The following is a 27,953-nucleotide window of genomic DNA, read 5'->3' on the forward strand; positions in this document are numbered from 1 at the left end:
TGATGTTTTTGTTTTTTAATTTTTCTTTAGAGGTATTACGTGCATGTGTTTAAAAAAAAAATCCTAAAAGTGGTCTCCTTTCCATTCCTAACCTTCACCCCCCCCCCCCCCCCAGTTTCTCTGAGAAAAAATATTTTTGTTTGAACTAGCTGACTCATTTACATTATTGCCTCTGGCTTTATTTTTTATTTTTATAAAAAGTTTATTTATTTACTTTTTTTAGAAAGAGAGAGAAAGAAACATTGATGTGAGAGAGAAACATCGATTGTTGCCTCCCCTGTGCTCCTGGACTGGGAATTGAACCCACAACCTTTTTTTTTTTGGTTAGACAATGCTCTAACCAAGCCATCTGGCCAGACACCTCTGGTTTTATTATTCTAGTACATAAAATAGTGAGAATTTTTAATAGGTAAGTAATCACATTCCCCACATTAGAGGTAAAAATAGTTTAGACCTGATAACAGTGCCTTGAGTTTATTGGGATGGTGACAGTGGTTCCAGTACTGATGTCTCCTCCAGCATGTATCTTCTCTCTATAGCATTCATTCATTCCGTTTCTGTTGAGTAGATTTAGGAATGGAGTCAGAGCATTTTTATACACACATGTCTGATAAATTGTTTTTTCTGATGTGTTTTGAATTTAGAATTTTTCTCAATTCAATTCAGACTTAATATAGGTTGACAAGATAGCTTTTTAAAAAAACTTTTTTTTGCCCTGCCCGGTTTGGCTCAGCAGTTAGAGCATCGACCCTTGGACCAGAGAGACCCAGGTTCGGTTCCCTCTAAGGGCACGTAACTTGGTTGCAGTTTGTCCCCGGCCCAGGTTGGGGTCATGTGGGTGGCAACCAGTCGATGTGTGTCTCTCGCATTGGTGTTTTTCTCTCTCTCTTCCTCCCTCCCTCCCTCCTGCTCTATCTGAAGATAAATGCAAAAATGTCCTCGGGTAAGGATAAAAATAAATAACAAATAAAAAAACGTTTTTTCCCCTACATTCTACTGAAGAAATGATAAAGAAGCTTAGCAGACACTAGCCTAGGCAAAACTTGGATGACACTATTAATCATAACTATCTTACATTATTATTATGCAGTTAAATCTTGCATTTTCATATTTGGTACCAGGCTGGTAAGCTACCAAGACTGTGCATATTCCAGACCCTGCAGAAACTTTTTATGCATAAGGAATTTAAAGTACTGTTTTAAAACATCCTCATTATAACCAAGAAACAGAGACATGTGACTAAAGTCTTTATTGATGGACACACTGAAGTGTAAGAAAATGTTTTGTTTAAAATCACAGAATAAATCGAATATATAAAGTTACTAGCACTTAAGTGCATAAATTTGTTATCCTTTTTTAGATATTTCAGATTCTTTATTATTTTATGGTACATGCTTATTTGAATAAGATAATTCATTCAACAGATATTGATTGAGTGCCTACTATGTACAAGGCAGTGTTCAAGATGCCAGGGTATAGTAGTGAACCGAACAGAAGTTTCTACCTTCATGGAGTTTGCACTATAGTGGGAAAGAGACAATAACAAAGAAACAAGTAAATATGCAATGCCAGGTGGTGAGAGGTTCTAAAATAAAGTGTGGGATATTTAAGTGCCAAGATGAGGGAAGGGTAGTTACTTAATATGTAATCATGGCCTCATTGATAAGGTGATATTTGAGCAAACATGAAGGAACTGAGCCATGCAAATATGTGGGATGTGATATTTTGCAGCTTGTTTAATCAAAAGGTGGAGTTTATTTTCCTATGGCCTTAAACCTGGGTTGACCTTATAACTTGTCTTGACCAAGTGCCAAAGGAGACATTGAGTTCCAGATCCTAGGTCTCAAATGACTCTTTGCTCTTTTGGAATGCACCTTGTACCATGCAAGAAAACCTGGGTTAAAATATCAAATTATAGGAGACTATGAGTAGAGAGAGAAGGCCAACCAACAGCTAACACCAAGGTCTGAGATGTGGAAGAGAGATCATCTTAGGTTCTCCAGCCCCAGCCACGCTGCCAACTGATTGCAGGCTTGTACTTGAGCTCAATTTAGACTAATAGATGAACCATCTAGTTAGTTGACAGACTTGTGAGAATTAAAAATTTGTTTTGAGCTGCTAAGATAGGGATGGAGTATTGCAGGTGGGAGGAACACAGTTACAAAGACCCTGATGTGGAAATGTGCCATGACTTACTTATGAAAAGCAAAAGGCCAGCATAGCTAGAGCACAGTGAGTGAAAAGAAGACATAGGGTCAGAGGTTACAGGGAGCCAATTCATAGGCCTGAAGAGACCATGCTAAGGACTTTGACTTTTACTCTGTGTGAAATGGGAGGTCATCAGATTTTTTTCAGTAGAGGAGTGACCTGATTTCACTCAAGTTTTAGAAGAATCACTCTGGCTGCTTGTAGAGAGTGGACATGGGAGAGTGGAAGGTGTTTTAAAGGCAGAAGCAGAAAGGTCAGTTAGGAGGCAGTTATTCAGGACAAGATGATGGAAAGACTGGGACTAGAGTAATAGTAGAGGTGTTGGAAAGTGGTAGGATTTTGTATATGTTTTAAAAATATATGTGGTATATGAGAGTCAAGGATGATTTTTAGGTTTATAGTCTGGAAAAATGATAACAATGGATTGCCATTTAGTGAGATGAGGAATACTATGGGAAGAAAAAGTTTAGGGAAAAATCAGGAGTTTATTTTTTTAATATTTTAAGTTTGAGATGCCTTTTAGACATCTAAGTGTACTTGTTGCCTAAGTATTCAGGTCCTGCCCAAGTACTTGGGAGAAATCTGGACTAAGTTTAAGAATCTTCAGTATATAAATAGTATTTAAAACCTTGAAAGTTGATTTATGGGATAAAAGAAGGGGTAATGGATAGATGGATGGATAGAAATGTTTAGAGCTTCACCTTCTTTATATTTGGGTTATTTTGTGAGATAACATTTTTTTTATGTAATTATACTACTTTAAATGCTTTTCCCTAAGAACTCTGAGATTTATAACTTTAGATTTTCTATTAAAATATTACATTTCCTAATTATTTTCACAGTATTAATCATGACCATTTTAGAACTTTACATCCATTTAGTTGTTCATATTATGCCTCTGAATGGTTAACACGTAATTGTTATACACAAAAATGAATATAAATCTTAGTGTTTAAAAATACAGAGTGAATATTCACTTACTCACATGAAAATATTTTAATACTACATGCAGTCTTATTGTTATATTCAGATACTGAAATTCAAAGGTAACCACATTGTTTAAGATAAAGACCTGTGCTGAAGAGCAGATAGGGACTTCCACCTGTGATGAAGTTGTACAAAGTTGCAACAGGCCATTATTGCCATCTTAACAATGAGAAGTAAATAGTCACAAAATCATACCTTTTTTATCCTACCAAAGAGTTGAGGACACAAAGAAACCTAAATAAACTAAATTCCATAAAGGAATGGGCCTTTCATAGGAAAGAAAAGACTCATGGCTACATCCCCGAGAGCACAGCAGGAAGAGAAAAGAATCCAGGATAGTTGAGAGTAAAGAGAAATTCAGTTGAAATTTTACAGAGCTTTTTGTGGTCATATGTGGGTTGACATGACAGGTTAGAATCCCAAGAAGCCCTTGTCACAGAGAAGTTTCTACCTTCATGGAGTTTGCACTATAGTGGGAAAGAGACAATAATAGTTCTGTCCTACAGTGCCTCCATAGAGTACCAGTCAGTGGCAGTGTGCCAAAGGCTAGGCAGGGAGAAGAACTGCGTAAGATCCCTCATTGACCTGCACTGTGCATTCACTTAGTGCAACAGTAGTCCACTGAAGCTGGGGACAGGACAGTAGGGTAGAAAGATGTCTCCTGAGTTGCAGAAAATTATGGGACAGTACTGGAAAACAAAGAGAATTTTATGGTAACAAAGCAAACATAAAACTGATGGGTAGACAGCAAAGTAAAGAGAGATGCCCTACAGTTTGTAAAGCTAGTGACTCTGCTGTAAAGCAGAGGAATATGTCTTGTCAGTGCTCAAATCCCAAGCCCTGTTGAAGAAAAAATCTGGATCCTGCCCTCCAAATATTTGAAGCCAGTGGTGAATGGAATTTAACCAAAGCAGCAACAAAGCCCAGACCCAACTCAATCACAGACTACATTAATATAACTTCTAGCGGTCAGAGAGAGCAAAGACTATATGTACTTTTTTAGAGACAAGTATTATTTAGTTCATCATTATTTTATACCATTTTGGGGCATACAATAAAAAATTATGAGACACATGAAGAAACAGGGAAATGTGACTTGCAATTAAGTAAAAAAACAGTCAATAGAAATAGTCTCACAGTTGTTTCAAATGTTGGGATTATAAAGGACTTTACAATACTTATGTTATCAATATTAAAGGATCTAGTTGAAAGGTGAAAGATATATGAAAATGGAAAGTATTAAAATAAACCAAATGAGCCCTGGTCGGTTTGGCTCAGCGGTTAGAGCGTCGGCCTGCAGTCCAGAGAGACCCGGGTTCGGTTTCCGCTAACGGCGCGTACCTGGGTTGCAGTTTCTCCCCAGCTCTGGTTGGTCATGCGGGTGGCAGCTACTCAATGTGACCCTTTCACGTCAGTGTTTTTTTCTCTCTCTCTCTCCCTCCCACTCTACCTGAACAAAAAATGGAAAAATGTCCTCGAGTGAAGATTAAAAAAAAAAAAAACAGATGAAAATGCTAGAACATACAATCCCAGAAATAAACTCATTCCTTCAGTGGGCTTATCCAGACTGGACAAAGCAGCACAAAGGATCAGTGAACTTGAAGACAATCAATAGGAATTATCCCAACTGAAACAGAAAGAGAAGGAAGAGTTTTAAAAGGCGGGGGAGGGGCGGAATAGAGTGTCTGAGACTTGTGGAACAATAATAAATGGCCTGACATATGTCTAACTGTAGACTTAGACAAAAGAGGAGAGATTAGAACACAAAAATATGTATATTTGATGATATAATGATTGAGAATTTTCCTAAATTGATGAAAGATATCAACCCACAATGCCAAGTAACTAAACAAATATCAAATGGTATAAATATAAAGAAAACCACATCTTGCCACGTAATAGTCAATTAACTGAAAGATAGAAAATTTTATGAGCAGCTGGAGGAGTAAAGACATACTTAGTGGAACCACAATAAGAATGGTAGGTAAATCCTGGCTGGGTAGCTATTGATTGAAGCATCATTCCATACACCATAAAGGTTGCAGGTTTGATTCCCAGTCAGGGCACATACCTAGGTTGTGGGTTCAATTCCCAGGCAGGGTGCACACAGGAGACATCTGATTGATGTTTCTCTCTCTCTCCCTCCCTCCCTCTCTTTCTAAAAATCAATAAACATATCCTTGAGTGAAGATAAAAAAAAAAAAATGATAGGTAGTTTCTTATTAGAAGCAATACAGTCCAGAAGACAATGGAATGACATCTTTAAAGAACTATAAGCAACCATGTTAACTTAGCAAAACTATTCTTTAAAAAAAAAAAAGTAAATAAAGGCATTTTTAAGCAGACAAATGCAGAGATCGTTTATTCCCAGTAGCTCTGTACTATAAGAAATACTAAAGGAAGTTCTTCTAGGTGAAAGAAAATAATTGTAGATGAAAGACAAGATCTGTGGCAAAGAAGGAAGAGCACTAAGTATATGGAAAAATATTTTAAAAACCACCTTTTTCATTATTTTAGTTATGTATATTTATATGTCCTATTTTCTTTAAAAGACTATTGACAGGTTAAATCTAACTAATAGTGATGAATTGTAGGGGATAATACCAATATTATGGGGTTGTAACATAATCTATAACAAGATCACACAATATATGATTGGAATATAGACTGTGATAAAAATGCCTGTTGTGATCTAAAATAACACAAGGAGCCCTGGCCGGTTTGGCTCAGCGGTAGAGCTTCGACCCACAGACCAATGAGTCGTGGGTTCGATTCCAGCCAAGGGCATGTACCTCGGTTGCGGTTTGTCCCTGGCCCTGGTCTGGGTTGTGCTGGAGACAACTAGTTGATATATCTCTCACATTATGTTTCTCTCTCTCTCCTTTTCTCTCCCTCTCTTTCATTCCTACTCTATCTGAAGACAAATAGGAAAATATCCTCAGGTGAGGATTAAAAAAAAACAATAATGAAAATAAAATAACACAAGGAGCTATTTTTAAAAAGTTAATGAAGGAGTTTAAAATGAAATATTAAAAATATTTGACTCATTCAAATGAAGGCAGGTAGGAACACAGAAGAGATAGGCAAAAAGAAAACTTACCAAGATGGTAAATTTAAACCCAGCTATATCAATAATTATATTAAATGTAAATGGTCTACTTTAAGCTCTCCATTTAAAAGACACAGGTTGACTGGATAAAAAATAAGCAAGAATCACCTATATGTTAATTAGAGAAGACACTTAGGAAATATAAAGAAATATATTTTGAATAAAAAATACTGAAAAATATGTACTTTGTAAACAGTAAGCATAGAGAAGTAGAATGCAAGACAAAATTATCAGAGATGCAGAGTAAAGTCTCACTTCAAGAAGATATAACCATCATAAATGTGTATGTACCTACTAACAGCAAAAAGATACATGAATCTCAAACTGGTAAAAACTCTAGGGAGAAACAGATATATTCATAATCCAAAGTTAGTGATTTTTACACCTCTCAGTTATTGATAGAAGATACAAAAATTGCCCTGGCTGGTTTGGCTCAACAGTTAGAGTGTCAGCTTGTGAACCAGAGTCATGGGTTCAATTCCAGTCAAGGGCATGTACCTCGGCTGCGGTTTGATCCCCAGCCTTGTTTGGGCTCATGTGGGATGCAACTAATCAATATGTCTCTCTCACATCGATGTTTCTGTCTCTCTCCCTCCCGCCCTCCCACTCTATCTGAAAATCAATGGAAAAATATCCTCGGGTGAGGGTTAAAAAAAAAAGATACAAAAATTAATGAAGATATAGATGATATGAATAACACTATCAATCAGTTTGCTATAACTAATACTTGTAGAACACTATGCCCAAGAACAGAGGAATACATATTCTTTTCTAGTGTATATGAAACATTCACTAAGATAGACCATGCACTCAGCCACAAAACAAGTATCAATAAATTTCAGAAGATTGAAATCTTACCGAATATATTCTCTGACTCCAATAGAATTAAATTGAAATGAATAGCAAGAGAACAGCAAATATTTATAACTGAATTATAATGGAAACACAATATTGAATTTGTAATTTAAAAACCTTCCCATAAATAAAACTTTAGGCCCAAGATAACTTTACTTGTGAATTCTATCACATGAAGAAATACAGTAATACCAGTATTATAACACTGTTTCAGAAAATAGAGGACAATGTTGGGAACACTTCCCAACTTGGTTCATAAGGCCAACATAACTGATACCAAAACCTGATGAAGAAATTTTAAGAAAAAGTATAGCCGAGTGTCCCCCATAAACATATACTCAGATATCCTTAACAATATTACCAAATTGATTTTAGCAGTACTTTTAAATAATACATCATCTTGATCAATGAGGTTTATCCCAGGAATACAAAGTTGGTTCAATATCATAAAAATCAACATAATCCATCCTCTTAATAGAATAAAGGAAAATACATTGTGATTATCTCAATAGATGAAGAAAAAGTATCTTACAGAATTCAACACCCCTTTTACATCATACTTAATGATGGAACACTGAATGCTTTCCACCTACGATAGGGAACAAAGTACAGATACTCGTTCCCATCAGTCACTGAACGTCTAGCCACTATAATTAGGAAAGAAAAAAAGTAGAATGAGTTTAGCAGGTCACCCTCATCCCCATATACTCTATCATAGCATTTCATTTTTTCCTAGTGGTAATTATATATTAACTTATTTATTTAACTCTGTATTACCATTCTTCCTCAGTAAGCTCTACGAGGGAGGGACCTAGCATAGTATCTGGCCTGTAATAAGAATTATAGTAGGACCTAGCATAGTATCTGGCCTGTAATAAGAATTATAGTAAATATTTGGCATATGAATGAATACATTTGATGTTTGGGAACCTTTTCTTTCCTAACTTTTTTTTTTTTTTGGTGGAGAGATGTTGTTCACTATTGTTTCCCCAGGGAAGAATTGAATGATTTCATTGTTGAGTTTAGTAGAAGGACCAGGACTAGTATAGCTCAGATTACACCTTTTTTCCTCTTCAGTTGCAGAGAGCACATCCTGTTCTATTCTTCCATGTGATAAATTTTATAGGGGCAACCCATACTGCAGGGAAGGTGCTGCTTATCATTGAGTAGATAAATCTGTTTAATTCAGGGGTCAAATATTAACAGGCTTACCTACCCTTACACCTAATATCTTTTCTCCAGTTCACCTTTACTAGAAATATGGTATATATTTTATTTTATTTTTTATTTTTATTTTTATTAATCCTTACCCAAGGATATTTTTCTATTTATCTTCAGGTAGAGAGAGAGAGAGAGAAACATAGATGTAAGAGAGACACATTGACTGGTTGCCTCCCACATGACCCAGACCAGGACCAGGGATGAACTGCAGCCAAGGCACGTGCCCTGACTGAAATCGTACCCACAACTCTTTGGTCCACTGGCCAACGCTCCAGTTGCTGAGCCAAACTGGCCAGGGCTGGTCTATATTTTAATCTCTAGCTCTCTGACTTATGTTCCCTTCCTTTATCAAAAAGGGATAGAAGCGAGGGGATGTTATTGACTCATCTCACACTCAACATTTACTTTCTAGAAATTAAAAGACTTTTGTCAAAAAAAATTATAGAATAAAGTGCAAACTATTATTTATAAAATATATGTGACAGAAAGGTTGCTGTCATTAAAATGTAAGGAACTCTTAAAAATCCATAAGAGAAAAATTAACTACAATGGAAAACCAAGCAAACATAAGCTGCTACTTGCAGAAAGAGAAATATACAAATGGCTAGTAATAATAATAACTATTATTCATTAAGGTCTTACTATATACTCTGTGTGCTAAACAGTTTGCAGACATCATCTCATTTAATCTTTCAGCAACCTCATAACATTTTTTTTGTTGTTTTTTTTCATTTTACTATAGCAAACACACAGTGCTTATGTGCTAAGTACACTTTAAATACTTTGCTTACATTTTATTCACTTTTTATTTTATTTTTTATCCTCACCTGAGGACACTTTTGCATTTATCTTCAGATAGAGAGGGAAGAAGAGAGAGAGAGAAACATCAATGTGAGAGAGATACATCGACTGGCTGCCACCCACACGACCCCAACCGGGGCCGGGAACAAACCGCAACCGAGGTATGTGCCCTTAGTCAGAACTGAACCTGGGACTCTCTGGTCCATGGGCCAGCACTCTAACTGCTGAGCCAAACCGGCCAGGGCTTATTTACTTTTTAGATAAGGAAGCAGATGTGGAGAGTTTAGCAGTTTGCCCAATTAGTAGAATCATTCTTTGAACTCAGGACTTTCGATTCTGTGTTTTCTGACTACTACTGTATTGTAAAACAAATGTAATGTTTTCCTTTTCTTATTTTAATTTTTTGTTTGTTTTTATGGTAATCCTCACCTGAGGCTATTTTTCCATTGATTTTTAGGTAGAGTGAAGGGGGGGACGTCAATGTGAGAGAGACATATAGATTGGTTGCCTCCCACAGGACCCTGAGCGGGGCCAGGGATCAAACTTGCAACCCTTCGGTCCTTGGGCAGACGCTCTAACTGCTGAACTAAACCATCAGGGCCTTATTTTAATTTGATTTTTAAATTTCAAAAGCAGTACATGATTGTACTAACAAACCTGAACAATACAACAGTCTGTAAAATAAAAATAATTATATTATTTACACTCCCTAAATTCTACACTTCAAAGGGAGCAGCTATTGAAAGGTTAGTAGGAATTCTTCAAGACTTTCAAGAAAGGAAAATATTTTAAATGAGATATTATTTTTCTTTGTATACTGTGTGTATGTATTAGTTGCACCACTATGGTATGTATGGGGAGTAAACACTGGTTTACTACTGATGAAAGTATAACTTGGTACAGTATAACTGGTTAACAGTTTGACAGTATGTATTGAATATTTAAGTGTGAATATCTTATCCATTAATTGTTTTTCAAGGAATTATTTCTAGAAAAAGTAGAACAGATGCCCCAAAGTGTTTAAGATGTATGCATAAAGCCCTGGCTGGTTTGGCTCAGCAGCTAGAGCGTTGGCTTGTGGTCCAGAGAGACCAGGGTTCGGTTCCCGCTAAGGGCACATACCTGCAGTTTGTCCCCGGCCCTGGTTAGGGTTGTGTGGGTGGCAGCCACTCGATGTGTCTCTCTCATGTCGATGTTTCTCTCTCTCTCCCTCTCTCTCTCTCTGAAAATAAATGCAAGAAAAAAAATGTTTTTTTAAAGTTGTATATATAAAGATCAAGATGTGCAATGCAAGGTTTATAATAACAATTAAAAAAAAAAAAAAAGCACACCATTGATGACAGCCCTTGTCTAATCTGTACAGGTTTGGAGAATTACAGTATGTTACTGTATAGTCAGTTAAATAATGGTAGAATTAGAGATGATTTTTTTTCTTTGTAAGGTATATCAGAGTAAATTTTAGAATTAAAAAAAAAACCACAACTTTACTACCCCTCTGGGAAATCACTTAATTCCCTGAAGTCTCAGTCTCCTCAGTGAGAATCACCATAAGGAGATGTGCAGAACTTTTTAATATAGCACTTGATATTCAATAAATAGCTGCTATTATTATTCTCTCCATATTTTCCAGTTAACAGAGTACCTCAGCAAAGCAGCTTATACCATATTAGGTATCAAAGGTTTATTAAAGACCAACTCATAGAAGTAATAGGCATTCTTGTGCTCTGTGAAGTTGAGCAAGTCCCTTAATTATTAAAATAACCATGTCTGCAAAATGGATATACTAACCAAAGTGCCAAACCCTGAGGGGTTGTTTGGAGTAACAAGTGAGATAAAGTATAAATTACTTGAAAAAGTAAAGTACTATACAAACACATTTAGGAAGCTGGTTTTAAGCATATTGCTATATTGTCTGATACCTAGCACAATGCTTGATGTCCAGGGAACATACATTTCTTATTTATATATTTTTGAATTTATAAATTATACATTTTCTTGCTGCATATTTAAAGTTTAATGTATGTTGAATCATTTGATATGCAAATCATGAGCTTTACACTTTTTCCCAGCCTCCATTGTTATAATAGAAAAACTATTTTAAAATTTGTGTAAATTTTGCTTCTTTATCTTATTTTAGGAATGGAACATTACTAAACTTTCAATTGAATATGATTCTGAGCCCTTTGGAAAGGAACGAGATGCAGCTATTAAAAAACTGGCTACTGAAGCCGGAGTAGAAGTAATTGTACGAATTTCACATACATTATATGACCTAGACAAGTAAGTAATTTTTTCTTTTTTTATTATAGTAAAATATACATAATATAATATTTGTTATCTTAACCATTTTTAAATGTACAGTTAAGTATTAGTAAGTACACAGACAAATTTTAACCTGTGGGGTATATATATGGAAATAACATATATATAATAGAATTGTGGGAGAACTAAATAAATATATATTAAACCCTTAGCAAAACTGCTGTGATTTACTTACCCAGTGACAGATACCAGACTTAGTCATAGTGCTTAAAATCAAAATACTCAGAATTTTAGTTTCAAAATATTAAGAGTATAAAAATTCCCCTTGACTGTTATAACTCAGCCTACTGTTTGTTAGTCTTATCTTTCTGGACTCTTAGCAATATTCATTTTATAGTTTATTTGATAACATAGGCATAAACTATTTTGATATATTTTGTATGATTATCTTAAGTTATACACACTTCATGTGTGTATATCTTGTCTATCTAGATTTTAAATCTAGATGCAAATTACTATTTCATGTAGCTCTAGTCCTCTGAACAATGTCATAGTATTATATTTCTCAAAGTGTGTTTTTTGAAATAACCAGTCTTTAGTGATGCTTTGTCGAACAAAGAGTCCATGGTCAAGTTTAAATTTAGGAAGTGTCATATGCTATGAGTTTTGAAGGTTCATAAGATTCATTAACTTAATGAACCTTTGGCATACTGTTATACATACTTACAAGTATTAAATTTTCATAATTTACGTTTTAAATTATTTTACTTTTTAAGTTAACTTATAAGTACAAACTAGTTCATTTTATTCTACTTTTTCCAAGTGTATAAAAATTGTGACTTGATTCAGCAAGGGTCTTATTTGATATTTAGCCAGAAGTCATATATCCTCTGATAATAAACTTGCCTTCTAATTTACCAATTTTCTTAATGTTAGGAAGCTGATACAAGAAAGAGGCAAAACAGGATAAGAACAGTTGCTTCTAAGTGGAAGACTCAGTGTTATACATAAAATTGAATTGTTTATCGGATTGAATGTGAATATTAATTATGTATAATTCATCATAAAACAACGTAACATATAGAAAACATTTTTCTAAAGTTTTTACTTTGTTTCTATTATATAATTAACAGTAGTGCTATTGCTGTATCATTATAATGGACACATTTTATTACAACCTTAAGTACAAACTCAAAGTATTACAGCAAAGCAAAATTACTAAATTCAGAGAGGATAGTTTTGTTTTTTTTGTGTGATTATGTCTTGTATATATAATTGATACATACTATGTGGCATAATGAAAAATGTACTGTATTTGGATTAAGAAAACCTTGATTTGCTATTTATTAGCTATGTGACCTTGACTAATTTGACTCTCTTGGTAGGCTTCAGTTTCTGGCCATAAAATGATGGAATTGGATTTTATCAGTAATTCTTTATTAAGGCTAAATGCTAAGCAAATGGCCATAATGAAAAAGAAAAAAAAGTTATTCCCAAATAGTGTCTAGTTCAAACTACCATTGGCAAAGCCTAATCTTTCCTTTTAGTACAATTTGATTGAAGCAATTAGTGATCAGAAGTATACTTTATGTTTACTACATAAAGATACATAAAATATGTACATAAAATAGATATGGTAACATTTTTAATCAAAGCATGAGAACAAAAAATAGCAAGTGATTGTCACTACAGTAATATAAAATCCTAATTAATGAGACTTGTTTGCTCCCTGATAAAATATTGGCCTGGTTTAATTTTTTTTGATGGTTAAGAGATTCCTTGAGCTGAGTTAAATGTTTTTACATTTCTTCTTGGAGCTGAGTTAAAATATGTTTTTACAATTTTATATTTTTATGTTATTGCCTTCAGGCTAATTTAGCCTCTTTTTTTTTTTTCACTCATAGGTGCTTAATACCCTTTGTCTTAAACGTTTTGGTACTTGCATGCTGTATATTCTTGACAACTAGCAGATGTCTAGAAAATGAAAACTATTATTTTTAAATTCAGTAACCTTTTTTTTTTCTTTAATCCTCACCCAAGGACATTTTCCCATTTATCTTCAGATAGAGTTGGAGGGAGGGAGAGAGAGAAACAACATGGGAGGGACACGTTGACTGGTTGCCTCCTGTGTGACCCTGACCAGGGCCAGGGACGAACCTCAACCGAGGTACGTGCCCTTGATCAGAATCGAACCTGCAACTCATTGGTCCACAGGCCAACATTCTAACCGCTGAGCCAAACCGGCCAGGGTGATTCATTATCCATTTTTTTACACGTTTTCTAGTCATTCTCCTAGAATTCAAGTAATTAACTTTATCTATTTTCTGATTTTAAGCTTTTTCAGAACTTATCAATCAAAATAGATTGTCATTTTTTTATACTAACTGGATTTTACTAACTTTTATAATAGGATCATAGAACTCAATGGTGGACAACCACCTCTTACTTATAAAAGATTCCAGACTCTCGTCAGCAAAATGGAGCCACTAGAGATACCAGTAGAAACAATTACTTCAGACGTGATAGAAAAGTGCACAACTCCTCTGTCTGATGACCATGATGAGAAATATGGAGTCCCTTCACTAGAAGAACTAGGTGAGTACAAATGGTAAGAAGGTGGAATGTACAAGCTAATAAATCACTCAGAAAATCCTGTTTCTGATTTGACATGTATTTTGCACTAGGAGAGAAAGAAAGATAGGAGAAAAAAATAAAAGAAACTCAAACTAAGAAGTGATAAATCTGTGCATTATTTTTGTGTTCTAAAAGATGTGATCACCTTGGCCAGTGTGACTCAGTTGGTTGAGCACTGTCCGTGCACTGAACGATTGCCAGTTCAGGGCACATGCCCGGGTTCTGGGCTTGATCCCCAGTAGGGGGCATGCAGGAGGGAGGCAGCCAATAATTATTTCTCTCTCTTTCCTTTCCTCTCTCTCTCAAAATCAATACAAATATTTAAAAATATATAAATAAAAATAAAATATGTGACCTATCTGTTATCACCTTAAAATATGCATTTTAAGGAATAGAGAACGTTATATCTTCTATATGTGAAGATCTATCCAGGGTCATCAATTTATTTTTATGCTGCTATCATAATTTTTCTGCAAAGTAATTTTTTTCTTGTAATTGTTGTGGTTAAATAAAAATTACTTATGTTACAGAAGAATTTTTTTTTTTAGGTTTTGATACAGATGGCTTATCCTCTGCAGTATGGCCAGGTGGAGAAACTGAAGCACTTACACGTTTGGAAAGGCATCTGGAAAGAAAAGTATGATAATATAGATCATGCACATATTTTCAAACTGGCATTTTAAAAATAATTTCACTCTTTCTTAAAAACAAAACATAGACTATTGAAAAAGGATTAAGAGAAATATTTGAAGTAGCATAAACCTAATTGAAAATTAACAGCTATTTCTTTATTTAAATAGCTTTTCCCTCTTTGGTTTATTTCTTCTTTAGCTATTATCAACACTACCTCTTCTATTTTTTTTATAAGTTGGTATCTGGTGACCATAACTTTGAAGCTAGGGTAGAGTTCTTCTATTTCATCTTTACTTCAGTGTCAAAGAGACAGGTGGAAGGTGCTCTCAGCTTTGTTTTAGGAATTTGAAGGTAATTTATTTCATGTGAGTATATGCTACATGAGGATGGCAGAAACAACAACAAAATGCTGCTTAGCCCTGGCCAGTGTGGGTCAGTGGTTAGAACATCGGCTTGCTGACCAAAGGGTTGCAGGTTTGATCCCTGGGGCAACCAGTCGAAGTGTTGCTCTCACATTGATGTTTCTCTCTCTCCCTCTCTCCCTCCTTCTCTTATACTCTCTGTAAATATCAATGAAAAAAATATCCTCAGGTGAGGATGAAAAAAAAGCTTACTTTTATTATTCCTTGTTTTCTATTAAAACATGTTATTTATGGCTGGAATAATAAGATGTTATTCCCCAAGCACTATGTAACAATTTTTAAAAATCTAAATCTTAAACACTTCTTTAAAATGGAAAAGTTAGGGTAATTCTCTCTGTGTTTTCAGGCTTGGGTGGCTAACTTTGAAAGACCTCGGATGAATGCCAATTCCCTTCTTGCTAGCCCTACTGGACTCAGTCCTTACCTCCGATTTGGTTGTTTGTCATGTCGACTGTTTTACTTCAAACTAACAGATCTCTACAAAAAGGTATTAACTAAAATTGGATTTTTTATTTTTCAAAGTCCTTTTTAAAAAAATTGCTTATAATACATCTTTACTATTTAATCTTAGGTAAAAAAGAACAGTTCCCCTCCCCTTTCTCTTTATGGGCAACTACTATGGCGTGAATTTTTCTATACAGCAGCAACAAATAATCCTCGCTTTGATAAAATGGAAGGAAACCCCATCTGTGTTCAGATTCCTTGGGATAAGAATCCTGAGGCTTTAGCAAAATGGGCAGAAGGCCGGACAGGTTTTCCATGGATTGATGCCATCATGACACAGCTTCGTCAGGAGGGATGGATTCACCATTTGGCCAGACATGCAGTTGCTTGCTTCGTTACACGAGGTGACCTGTGGATTAGTTGGGAAGAAGGAATGAAGGTGAGTGCTCTAATATAGCATGTCTTATTTTGTAGGACTCTAGACTTTACTAAAACATTTTCTAGATGTTGTCTATTACGTTTATTCATTTATAGTCTAGTTTTTCAGTGGTCACATAATTTAATTCCCACAGTACAGTCATACTTTTGGAGACCTGAATGGTGTAATGAGACAGGAGATATGGCAAAAACTGGTTCAGTTAATTTCACATCATTTCTTTGGCTAAACCAGCCTAGCCATCAAGGGAAGTATAAAATTTAACACTCTGGACTTCATTGCATCCACATACTTATAGGTGATCATTTCTGTCACAGAAAGTATTCACCCAAAAGTTTTTAGAAATAATTCATAGTATACATTTAAAAGTATATATCACTTTACTTCAACATTACAGCTATTTAGTAATACATTTATTATGTAAAATGAAACATACTATATTTTGTAGCATTATCTTGGGGTTATACATAACAGGACTTATGTATATGTTTTACCTTCCTACTTATATCATAATTTCCCCTCTCCAAGGACCATTTCTAATCCTTTTTTTGCATCTGTTATATTTCCTAGTACAAAGTTTACATGAGGTAGATCTGTAGCACATACTTCATGAATGTATTTAAAATAATTTATTTTAATTCTGTTTTCCTCTTGGGTCAAGAAATTTCAAATTTAAACTCTATAATGCCAGTGCATTTTCAAAGGTCGTTTATATTTGGATACTCTCTTTAGGTAGGCCAGTGTACCAAGCTTCTAAGTCTCTGTTGGGGATGTATTTGGTAGCATTTTTGTTTTCCTGAAAATGTTTACTGCTTTTATTTTTCTTCCATTTTTTAATCTCATATTCCTTTTAAATCAGTGACTTGAATAATTTTTCACCCTTCTTTCACGTAACACTGCAAAGACTAGAAAGGTAAATTCTATTCAGAAATCCACTTATATTACTGATATGCTACTTTTCCTAAAATAACTCACTGTGGAACAAAACAGAGACAAAGAAGCTAACTTTGGAATGTTTAATTTTACAGTTCTGTGCTAGATTTTTTTTGTCTTGACTTTTGATCTGTAGAGACCTGGAAAATGCTTGCTTTTTAGAAGTATGTGTATGCAAACTAATTGCTTACTATTACTTCTGAAGGTATTTGAAGAATTATTGCTTGATGCAGATTGGAGCATAAATGCTGGAAGTTGGATGTGGCTGTCTTGTAGTTCCTTTTTTCAACAGTTTTTTCACTGCTATTGCCCTGTTGGTTTTGGTAGGCGAACAGATCCCAATGGAGACTATATCAGGTAAATCAAGGGTGATCGATTATTATTCAGTTTGGAATAACTAATCCAGGAAGAGCTTTTCATTTTTAATCAACACTTTAAGTTTACCTCACTCATGATGAGGAAAAGGGTAAACAAATCATTTAAATGGTGCTAATTGGATATTGGTCATTCATAGCTAATAAATAATTTGTTACAATATGCTTATGGTTAATTTTATTAATAATTTGTCTCCCTTCTCCCAAAAGGCGATATTTGCCTGTCCTAAGGGGCTTCCCTGCAAAATATATCTATGATCCCTGGAATGCACCAGAAGGTATCCAAAAGGTAGCCAAATGTTTGATAGGAGTTAATTATCCTAAACCAATGGTGAACCATGCTGAGGCGAGCCGTTTGAATATTGAGAGGATGAAACAGATCTACCAGCAGCTTTCACGATATAGAGGACTAGGTATGTCAGTAACTGCCTCTGGTTTGCTTCTTTGGCAGCTATTTATGTACCTATCCTTGATTGATCTTGATCATAATTTAATAAGAAATTTTTTCTCTGTAGGTCTTCTTGCATCAGTGCCTTCTAATCCTAATGGGAATGGAGGCCTCATGGGGTATTCTCCTGGAGAAAATATCGCAGGCTGTAGCAACAGTGGAAGTAAGTGAAAAGGAAATGTCTGTACTTAATATTAAGAGATTAATAATCAAATATATTGTTTATTAAACCTCACTATAATATTTTAAAATCTTTCTTTAAAATGCATATAGTTTTGTGTACATATGCATACATATGTATACACATACATGCAATACACACCCTAACTCTATTAGTGACATTTAAGAGATAAAAAGCATCCTTACATGTAGTAGAGTTTGGGTCAAAGTAAAGATCTTCTTGCAAACTGAATAAGGAGAGCAATTTAAGAATAGAATAAAACTCAAATATCATATTTTCAGAAAGCTCATTTTTCACTAACTTTAGGTATATATAAGCTATAAGGCTAGTGGCCCTGTGAACATGGCCAAAAAATTTATCATAGACCTTTAGTTCTTTGCACATGAGTTTTTCCTGACAAAGTCTGGTCTGTAATGGATTTCTGGTATGATATATATTTAGTTGCCACATATATTCTTTTTTTTTTTTTTTTTTAATCCTCACTTGAGACATTTATTGATTTTTAGAGAGAGAGGAAGGGAGAGAAAGAGAAACATCAATGTGAGAGAGAAATATCTTTTGGTGTATGGGATGATACTCTTACCAACTGAGCCACCCAGCTAGGGTGCCACATATATTCTTAATATAGGTAATGTTAATAATGTCAGGACGTCAGTATGTATTTGCAGTTTGAATCATTATATCAGTTTTCAAAGGTTCGAACCAAAAATAGCATGAAGCTGCTTAATTTTACTAAAAACAAGGCAGCATTTGAGAAATGATCTTTTTTTTTTTTAATTCAGATGTTCAAAATTGTTATTAAAAGTAAAACTTTTTTTTTTTTAATTGAACCTTTCTGAATTCTGAAAGATCCTACATCCTTTTGAGAGAAAGCATTTATTTTATTCTCCAACAATTAGCTTGGGGAGAAAGGACAAAGGCACTCACATTTTAACTACCTACTTTGTTTCCGAACAAGGAATTTTTTGCCACATTCTCATGGTAACCCAGGGAGGTGGCGATGGGATTCTTATTTTATGACTGGGGAAATAAGCCTAGAAGGTTTGATCATTTAACCAAGATCCCACAGTTAGTAAGTAGTTGAGCTAAGATTCAGATCCAAGTCTGATTAATCCTAAAGTTCTTACTCTTTCCTGTATCACTGGGCCTCTGCTGCAAATGTAATGCCATATGTAGTGTTTATAAGATAAAATACCGTATTACTGGAATGTGTTTTACTTGGCAGTCAAATAATTGCCAATGACAGTATACTTCAGATATGTTCTTTCTTAGAGTCTCCTAACAATTTGAAATAAACTGATAAGGTGTCAATAAAGTATCATCAAAAGTTCTGTGGGATCTTTTGTTTGGTTCATAGCCTGCTTTTCTGCCCAGGCATGAGGCTGAGGGACACAAGTTCTGGGAAGCACTAAGATAACAGGCAGGTAGCAGAGGGGTGGGAAGCAACAGCCCCAGGTGCCTGGCTAATGGGTAATTATGATGGTGCATACTGTTTCTTAGTCAACTCAAATCTATATTTATTATTTGGAGTTACCTACAAAAACAAATCATGGTAACAAGGTAAATTGGAATAATTTTGCTTCCCAAATATATAAAAACATATTTTAAGACATAAAAAGATTAACAAATCTTAAATGTACTCTAATCTGGTATTTGCCTGTAATACACTTTGTAGCTAGGTGCTGTGAGATTTTCAAAAGACATGGAAGACATAAAAGCTCCAGTGAGCTTACAGTCTAAATAGGGGTATTGAAGGGAAGAAAAAACAAATGAAAAAAAAAGTGATAAATTGTACGATGCTGCCTCCACCAAAAGGGAGAGATTATTGAGAAATGCTGGAAATAAGAAAGTTTTCTAGGAAGATGATGGGTGGGTAGCATTTGAGTAGGCAGATGGAGGAGAGCACTGCAGATCTGGAAGCAGGAACGGTTGTGGAAATATCCCTAGGACTTGGACTATGTTGTTAAGCATTTCTCCCCTCAGGCTTCTGCTCCATTTGAAAGGACTTACATACTTCTGAAGCATATCACTTTATGTCCTATACTTATACTGTTTGTAGACTTTTATTTTACAGTGTCTCACAAGGCATATCAAAGGGCAAGATTTTTATAAATATTCTTAGATTTTTACATGACTGGGAAATTCTTAATCTCTGCAGCAAAAATTGCATTTTCTTTCTCCTCTTTATATATATATTTTTTGTGCTAATGAAATGAATAAACTATACATACATATATGTCTTTAAGTATTTTTCTTAATAAAATAAATCACAGTTTTTATTTAACTTTTAGTTTATTTATTTTTTATTATAGAATACCTGTTTGGCATTATTAGTCATAGGAGAAGTTCAAATTAAAATGTACTAATAGCTAGTACTTCATACCCACTTAGGGTTATCACTGATTGCCTGGGATTGAGGGGTTTTGAGGGGCACAGGACTTTCATTGCTAACACTTCAAGAATCCTGGACAAACTGAGATGAGTTGGTCACCCTGTGCCCATTGAAGTGGTTAGAATGAAAAAGACAGTAACAAGTGTTGTAGAGGATATGAAGAGAGTAGAACCCTCATGCATTGCTGAGAGGTGGGGTATAAAATGGTACAGCCATTTTGAAAAACAGTTTTGGCAGTTTCTTAAAAACTAAACATAAATTTAACATACAACCCAGAAATTCCATTCCTAAGTATCCAAAAGAAATGAAAATATATGTCTACACAAAGACTTATATGTCAATGCTTATGATAGCCTTATTCATGATAGTCAACATGTGGTACACCCATACAATGGAATATTAATTCATAAAAAGAAACAAAATGCTGATACATACTGCAACTTAAACCTCAAAAATATTATGTTGAGTTAAAGAAAAGAAGCCAGACACAAAAGACCACATATTGCCTAATTCCATTTATATTAACTATCCAGAAAAGGCATGTCTTTAAAAGAGACCAGGTAGATTAGTGGTTACTTTAGTTTAGAGGTAGGAATGGAGAACGAATGCAAATTGGCATGAGGGATCTCTTCAGGGTAATGGTTACACAGCTCTGTAAATTTACTAAAAATTATTGAATCGTACACATAAAACAGGTGAGTTTTATGGTATATCAGTTACACTTCAAAACTGCTTAAAAACCACTATTTAATATAGAGAATTTAGAAAATTCGGAAAAGTAGAAAAGAACAATAAAATTACAATTCTATCCAATAGAGACAGTAATTAAAATTTTGGTGTATTTCCTTTGAATATCTTTTCTATGCAGTTTTCTCCCCTAGTATGTTTATTTTAGAATTTTATAAGTGGTAAATCCTTTTGGTCCTATTGATAGTGATTATATAAACTTTTTGCCCTTAGGAAACTTTTTTTTTTTTAGTCCTCACCTGAGGATCTTTTTCCATTTATCTTCAGATAAAGTGGGGCAGGGGAGGGGGGACGACATCAGTGTGAGAGAGAGACATCGATTGGTTGCCTCCCACATGACCCCGACCAGAGCCAGGGACTGAATCGCAACAAAGGTATGTGCCCTTGACTGGAATCGAACCCTCGGCTCTGGTTTGCGGGCCAATGCTCTTACCACTGGTTCTCAACCTTCCTAGTGCCGTGACCCTTTAATACAGTTCCTCATGTTGTGGTGACCCCAACCATAAAATTATTTTCGTTGCTACTTCATAACTAATTTTGCTACTGTAATGTCTTAGGCGACCCCTCTGAAAGGGTCGTTCGACCCCCAAAGGGGTCGTGACCCACATGTTGAGAACCGCTGCAACTGCTGAGCCAAACTGGCCAGTGCTGAAACATTTTTTTAAAACAAGAAATACGTTTTTTTAAAAAGTTCCTTTCACTATAAGATTTTCATCTTGTATAATCTTGGCATTTGAAATTAAACTGCTATAATGTCTGAAGATACACAAATATGGGGATTTGTGATATTTGTAAGTGACTGTACTAGTCCTAGCCAGTTGATCAGCAAAGCTCTGTTCTCTAGTCATTGTCTCTTATACAGCTATTCTCATGAAAATATAATTTACTATATTTTTATGGGGAAGTTATAGGCAACAGAGGTATTCTTGAACGTAGAGACTCAGGAAGATACTAAGTGCCTGCTCATCACTTAGCTCTCTAAGGAAATAAAATCCCATGTTAAGAAAAATTCTAATATATTTATTGAGTAATATTAATTTACCCCCTCTTCCCAAAAGGTAATCACTTTCCTGATTTCTAATACTAGTTTTGCCCATTTTTTTTAACTTGATAGAATTATAGTTTGTATTCCTTTTTGTGTCTGGCTGCTTTCACTCAATATTTTGTTAATGAGATTATTTTCATTTATCTTAGTACTGCAAGAGGAATAAAATTGATGAAGTTGAGAAAATGAAACCAAGGTGACTAGTTTATGACTTTGCCTACAGGCCACCTCTGTGAATCTTTCAGTAAAATTGACCTTTTCTTCCTCAGTATCCCCACAGTATCCTGAACCAACTTCCATCCCAACCTAAATAACACTCTTTGTACTTAGTGATTTTATGTATCTATCTCCTCCTACTTGACTGTGAACCCCTTGAAGACAGACCTCACTCATGTCTTAGTAATATTTGTAGTCCTAGTACCTGGTATAGTCTCTAGCATGAATGGACCCTTAACACATGTATAATGTATGAGTAAATATGACAATTAAAAATGTATTGGTTAAAGCTTTTTTAATTGTAAATTTACATAACATAATATAGCATTTTAACCGTTTTAGTATACAGTTCACTGGAATTAAGTACTTTCATATTGTGTGAAGTTTTAAATAGTGTTGTACAGTAATGCTCGACAATGAGCATCACCATTAGGGGAACCCCTGCTGATGGTAAGACCAGGAGTAGCACCATTTAGGGTGAATTTGCTATAGTCTAAAGTCTAACTTTCAGCCTTACAAGTTCAAAAACTGAATGCTTTCAGTGTAGAAGTCACCATTTTGTGAATGACAGACTAGAAATTTTTAAATCATGTAAATTAAAATATCAACAGGGAACACTACATTATTAATTTATGGTGGAGATACCAGTTTTCAGTGATAGAAGGCCTCATCTCTGATCAGGGCATCTACTTTTCCAATTTTGAATACCTAAAAAGCCAATTTTTTTTATTCAGAAGAACTTGATGAGCATGAAGTTATAATAAAAAGTAGTAGATTGTCTTGTTCAGGCCATAAAGTGACCTCTTTAGGGACTAGAGTGCTTGTATTTTTCCATAATCTGGACACACAAAAATCTTTCTGTAGAAACTACTTTTCTGAGTCAAATCTATTATCCTGTAACTTTGTTTCTTTTTAGAGGGGTTAATATAATTGCTCAAGCTAAGTAACTGCCACATTGTCTGTGTCCCCTCCTTGTGTGATTTGAATTGTCTAACTGTCATCTGACAGGCCCTTATAAGGAAGGGTCTCTGAGAACACATGATTTAGACAGTAACTGAGGGAGGAGTGTGGAATAGAGGGTCAAGAAGTGAAGGAAGGATGTATATCTGTCTCACTGCTGCCCTGTTTTGCTTTTATGGTCAAGTTTCTGTTGTCATCCAGTGAAGAAATGTTTCTTCAAAAATGATTATCTGTGATTTTGCCTTTGGACAGTTAATATTTTTATGACCCTAAGTTTAAATTTTCCTGATTGGTCTTGTGATTTTTGGATCATGTGAAGGGTTGAGGTTTAGTCTTCAAAAGCATACATGACCTCAAATACAAAAACTAAGAATTGGATTTGTAGTCTTAATACATACAACTTAGAATTTATTTGAAGTAATTTACTGTGTTCTAAATACTAACAGGTTGCACTCAAGGGAGTGGTATTTTACATTGTGCTTATGGAGACAGTCAGCAAACTCACTTATTAAAGCAAGGTAAGAATAAAGCATTTGAGCCCAGCCAGGTGGCTCAGTTGGTTGTCATCCCATGCACCAAGAAGGTTCAATTCCTGGTCAAGGCACATATCTGGTTGTGGGTTTGATACCAGTCAGGGCAAATATAGGAGGCAGCTGATGGATGTTTCTCTCTCTCTCTCTACCTTTCTCTCTCTCTCAAATCAACGGAGGTTATCCTCAGGTGAGGATTAAAAAGGAATAAAGCATTTGAGTATACTGTTCTTTTCACCTTTCCTATTTTAAACACATATTTTTTGAATGTGTAGGAAGAAGCTCCATGGGCACTGGTCTCAGCAGTGGGAAACGTCCTAGTCAGGAGGAAGACACACAGAGTATCGGTCCTAAAGTCCAGCGACAGAGCACTAATTAGGTAAATATTTAACAGCCTTATTTCTTGCTTTAGTGGAGTGTGTAATCAACATAAATCAAGGTAATTTCCAAAATGGAACTAATCTCTATTTTCAGACTAGAGAGGCATAAATTTTTCAGTGATTATTACAAAATCACTACTTCTTAGACAAGACAAATGTGTTTGTACTTAACAAAGTGCTGCACTCAGTTTTATAGTCCTCTTAATCAATGATATTTAAATGTGAAAAGCTTATGAATTTGCTCAAGGTTTTTTCTCAGAAAAAGACATCTTTTCATTTCCTTCCTATGTGACCATAAGTCTAAAACAAAGTGACTTTTTAATTTTAGTGTTATTAATGAAATCCTGTTATGAACTTTTCCCCAAATCTTTGCCTCTTAAGTCTTTATAAATTTATTTTACCCATGTGATACTTTTTAAATCTAAATTATTTCTAGTTTGGAAATAGTTTAATTTTTTTTAAACGTTGGCCCTTTTTGGAAGTATCAACAGGTCATGCTGCTTTCAATTCACTTTGCTATAGGATATTATTTTGTGATTTAAATTTATAGGAAAAGTATTTATATAGTGCATTTGACAGTTTTTAAAAACTTGTTTTTTCAATTATCTTAAACTATTTTAGTTTTAAAATTATTGCCGTTTCACCCTGACCAGTGTGGTTCAGTGGTTAGAGTGTCAACCCACACACCGAAGGGTCTTGGGTTTGACTCCCAGTTAAGGGCACATACCTGGGTTGCAGGTTCAAGTTCCCAACCCTGGTCAGGGCTCATTCTGGAGACAACCATTCAATGTGAGAGAGACACATCGATATTTCTTTTTTTCTCTCTCTCTACCCCTCCACCCTCCCTCCTTTCCACTCTCTCGAAAAATCAATGGAAAAAATATCCTCGAATGAGGATTAACAAAATTAATTTATTAAAAATGAAATAAAAATTATTGCTGTTTTTTATTGCCAACCTAATTAGGCTGTAAATTTTTTGAAGATCAGTAAATGCTCATCAAATTTTTATCATTTAATTCCTTGCAATCAAGCTTTACCTAGTTTTTTCTTTCCCCTTAAATCACAGAAAACATTCAGGAAGAATACTGTTGCAGCTGAAATTGTTGGGGAGTTCAATACATTTTTCAGTTAAATTATTTTAAAATGTTCTTCATTGATGGAAAGCAGTTGTTTCTAATGAAATTTCTGTGGTTTTTAACTTTTTAATGAATTTCACATAGGACACATGGTCATTTGTATATAAAGAACTTGGTAAAAGAATTTGCTTAATGTAAATATAAATAGCACAATTAGTATAGACCCATCAATATATTTTTGATAATTTTTCATGTATGGTAAAAGTTAAAGTGGCAAACTGATATTCTGATATTTTAAAAAAATCAAAGTTTTGAGAGTCAATGTGGGAAAATAGGAAGTTTTTAGACTTTCTTAAAAGACTTTGTTAAAATTTTCTTGACATTGTTTGCTCTAACTTTGTGTTCTTTGATAATAATGTTTTAAGAAATGTGTGTAATCAAAAATTGGTAGTTATAGCCTTTGTTAACACAGACAGTTTACGTTTTAAAGCTTTATGTATGCCTGTTTGACCAAACTTGTGGAAGTACCATGTATTAAGTTCTCTTTGTCTCCCTTTCTTTGTTCATTTATAGCTAAAGTGACCTTTGTTATTAAAGTATATACATATATGGAATCTTGTGTATTTGGTGGTCGCTTTCCTTTTTTTTTTACTGTTTGTTTGGTTTAGGAAAGACGGAGAACATTGGTTTGTGAGATATAATTATAAATTAAGGAGAGTCTATAAACCACATGTCACCATTCTGAATGAAGGAACAGCTACCATATACAGGAGTGGGGTAAGTAGGTTTACAGTTGTGAGTACTTGAAGCACAGAGTTTATTCTTGTGTTATTATTTATTAATTATTGTGTTTTCCACACAAACAACTGTAAATCTACTTTTGCCTACCCATGTATTTAGTAAAATGTTATTTTTCAAAATTATTCCATAAGAGTATTGTCTTCCAAATACTTTATACTTTTAAAAATAAAGTCATCTGCAAGAAAGAGGTAAAACCAGAGAGTTTTTTTACAAGTAATAGGGATTGTAGTTATGAATTAGTACAGGATAATAAGTTAAGAATGTATTGGGCTCTGGAGTCAAATACCTGACTCTGCCCCTCATTAGCTTTGAGATCTTAGACAAGTTATTAACCTGTGCCTTCTCTTTTCTCATCTATAAAATGGGGATGAGAGTGGTATCTGCTTCATACTGCATCTGAAATGCTTATGACAGTGCCTGGCATATGGTATGATATACTATATAAAAGTTAGCTACAGTGTTGCCAAGCGGTGTAGCTCACTGGATTGTGCAACTGTATGCTGCAGTTCTGGTTAGCTGCCATTATTGTTTTAGTATTATTATCGTTTTCCTGTCTCTGGTAGCTAATTCTTGCCATATAACAAGTGAGTTTTTGTTTTCTTATCTTTAGTAATGGTAGATGTTCAATGTGATAGTCATATTTAGAGGTAATGCAAGATAAATTTGAGTCAGAAATCCAGAAACAACAATACATTTTATGTGATAGGCATTTTAACAGTATCCTGGATAATGAATTAATAATACTCATCAATAAATTCTGTTACTGAGAAAAGAAAAAAATGTGCCTTTTCTTCTTTCACCACTGTTAATGAGTAATATTTTAATTGTTTCTCATAATATCCATACTTCACATCATACTCTTTAGACCTGATTACACTGTACAAAACTGAGAAATTCATAGACCTAGGATTTGCCATCACCATCCAAGGGAATAAAAGATTCAGTTTTAATGTGAATAAGTAAGTATTTTAGTAAAAGAATGCTATTTAGCAAAGGCACTGATGTTTCACACTGATATGTAGGAATATCTCTTTTTATTTTTTTAGGGTTTTTTAGGGAAAACTTTTTCAGTTTGGTCTAAATTGTGACTAACAAGAATCACTGAAAGAGAAAGAGTAGTATCAGTGTGCTCCAACTGAGAAGATGCACTATGTTTGAATATAATGTTCTCCCCTCACTAGAAGGGTTAGTGTTCTAACATCCCTGCCTGTTGGTGGTTGAGGGATTCAAGACCTTTTACTCATTCAGCAAATACTTCTTGAACTCTTACTACCAAAAACTGTGCTGGCAACCTGGAAGAATTGAGTTGAGAGAACCAAGCTTTTGAATCAACCAATGCAAAGCCCTTATATCTTTCACATTCACTTAAAATAAATGAATAATTTTGGAATATAAAAGACTGATAACAGTATCATTTTTAATGCATCTCTTGCATACTAGAAACATCAGGGTCTTCTCACAATTTCAGACATGTTTGTGATCTTCTTATAGATAATATGAATAATAGTAGGTGCCTTCCCCCCATTTCTCCATCCAAGCCCCCCCCCCCCTCCAATTTTATGGTCCTAGAAATGCACTGTTTAAATATTTAGGATGGAAAAGGCTTTGGGTAACATTTAATACAGTTGGTATTGCTGTGTTGGTCAGTTTCAGTTTTGATTACAATTCACAGGGTCATGTGTATTATCATTCTTGTCCTGGAATAAGCTGCCAGCACCCTAGTGCACATCTCCGCTCCCTCCCTCCTGACCGTACAGTTCTAAGGTCTGAGTTTATATGCCTTAATTTCTTTCTCTTTGACTCCAGTATCACACTCTAATTCCCTTTTCATAAATGTATGTGAAGTACTTTGTTTAGT

At 34.7% G+C, this 27,953-nt stretch overlaps 1 protein-coding gene across 3 annotated transcripts in view; it reads left to right on the plus strand.

Annotated features, from left to right (window-relative positions):
- CRY1 (cryptochrome circadian regulator 1) overlaps positions 1-26,088 on the plus strand; it is a 74,853-nt gene extending 48,765 nt beyond the window's left edge. The window contains exons 3-13 of one of the 3 annotated variants that reach the window (XM_036252760.1): positions 11,319-11,461; positions 13,854-14,038; positions 14,626-14,714; positions 15,479-15,619; positions 15,704-16,015; positions 17,151-17,302; positions 17,530-17,732; positions 17,835-17,930; positions 23,755-23,826; positions 24,114-24,217; positions 25,285-25,905. In XM_036252760.1, the coding sequence (XP_036108653.1) occupies positions 11,319-11,461; positions 13,854-14,038; positions 14,626-14,714; positions 15,479-15,619; positions 15,704-16,015; positions 17,151-17,302; positions 17,530-17,732; positions 17,835-17,930; positions 23,755-23,826; positions 24,114-24,217 (1,497 nt within the window). In that variant the 3' untranslated portion in view covers positions 25,285-25,905. Of the gene's footprint in view, positions 1-11,318; positions 11,462-13,853; positions 14,039-14,625; positions 14,715-15,478; positions 15,620-15,703; positions 16,016-17,150; positions 17,303-17,529; positions 17,733-17,834; positions 17,931-22,281; positions 22,329-23,754; positions 23,827-24,113; positions 24,218-25,284 lie in introns of those variants that run through there. The other 2 variants (XM_036252761.1, XM_036252762.1) reach the window with 2 other exon arrangements.
- Positions 26,089-27,953: the final 1,865 nt, after the last annotated feature.

The sequence above is a fragment of the Molossus molossus genome, unplaced genomic scaffold (genome assembly GCF_014108415.1).
Source record: "Molossus molossus isolate mMolMol1 unplaced genomic scaffold, mMolMol1.p scaffold_m16_p_10, whole genome shotgun sequence".
Taxonomy (NCBI): domain Eukaryota; kingdom Metazoa; phylum Chordata; class Mammalia; order Chiroptera; family Molossidae; genus Molossus; species Molossus molossus.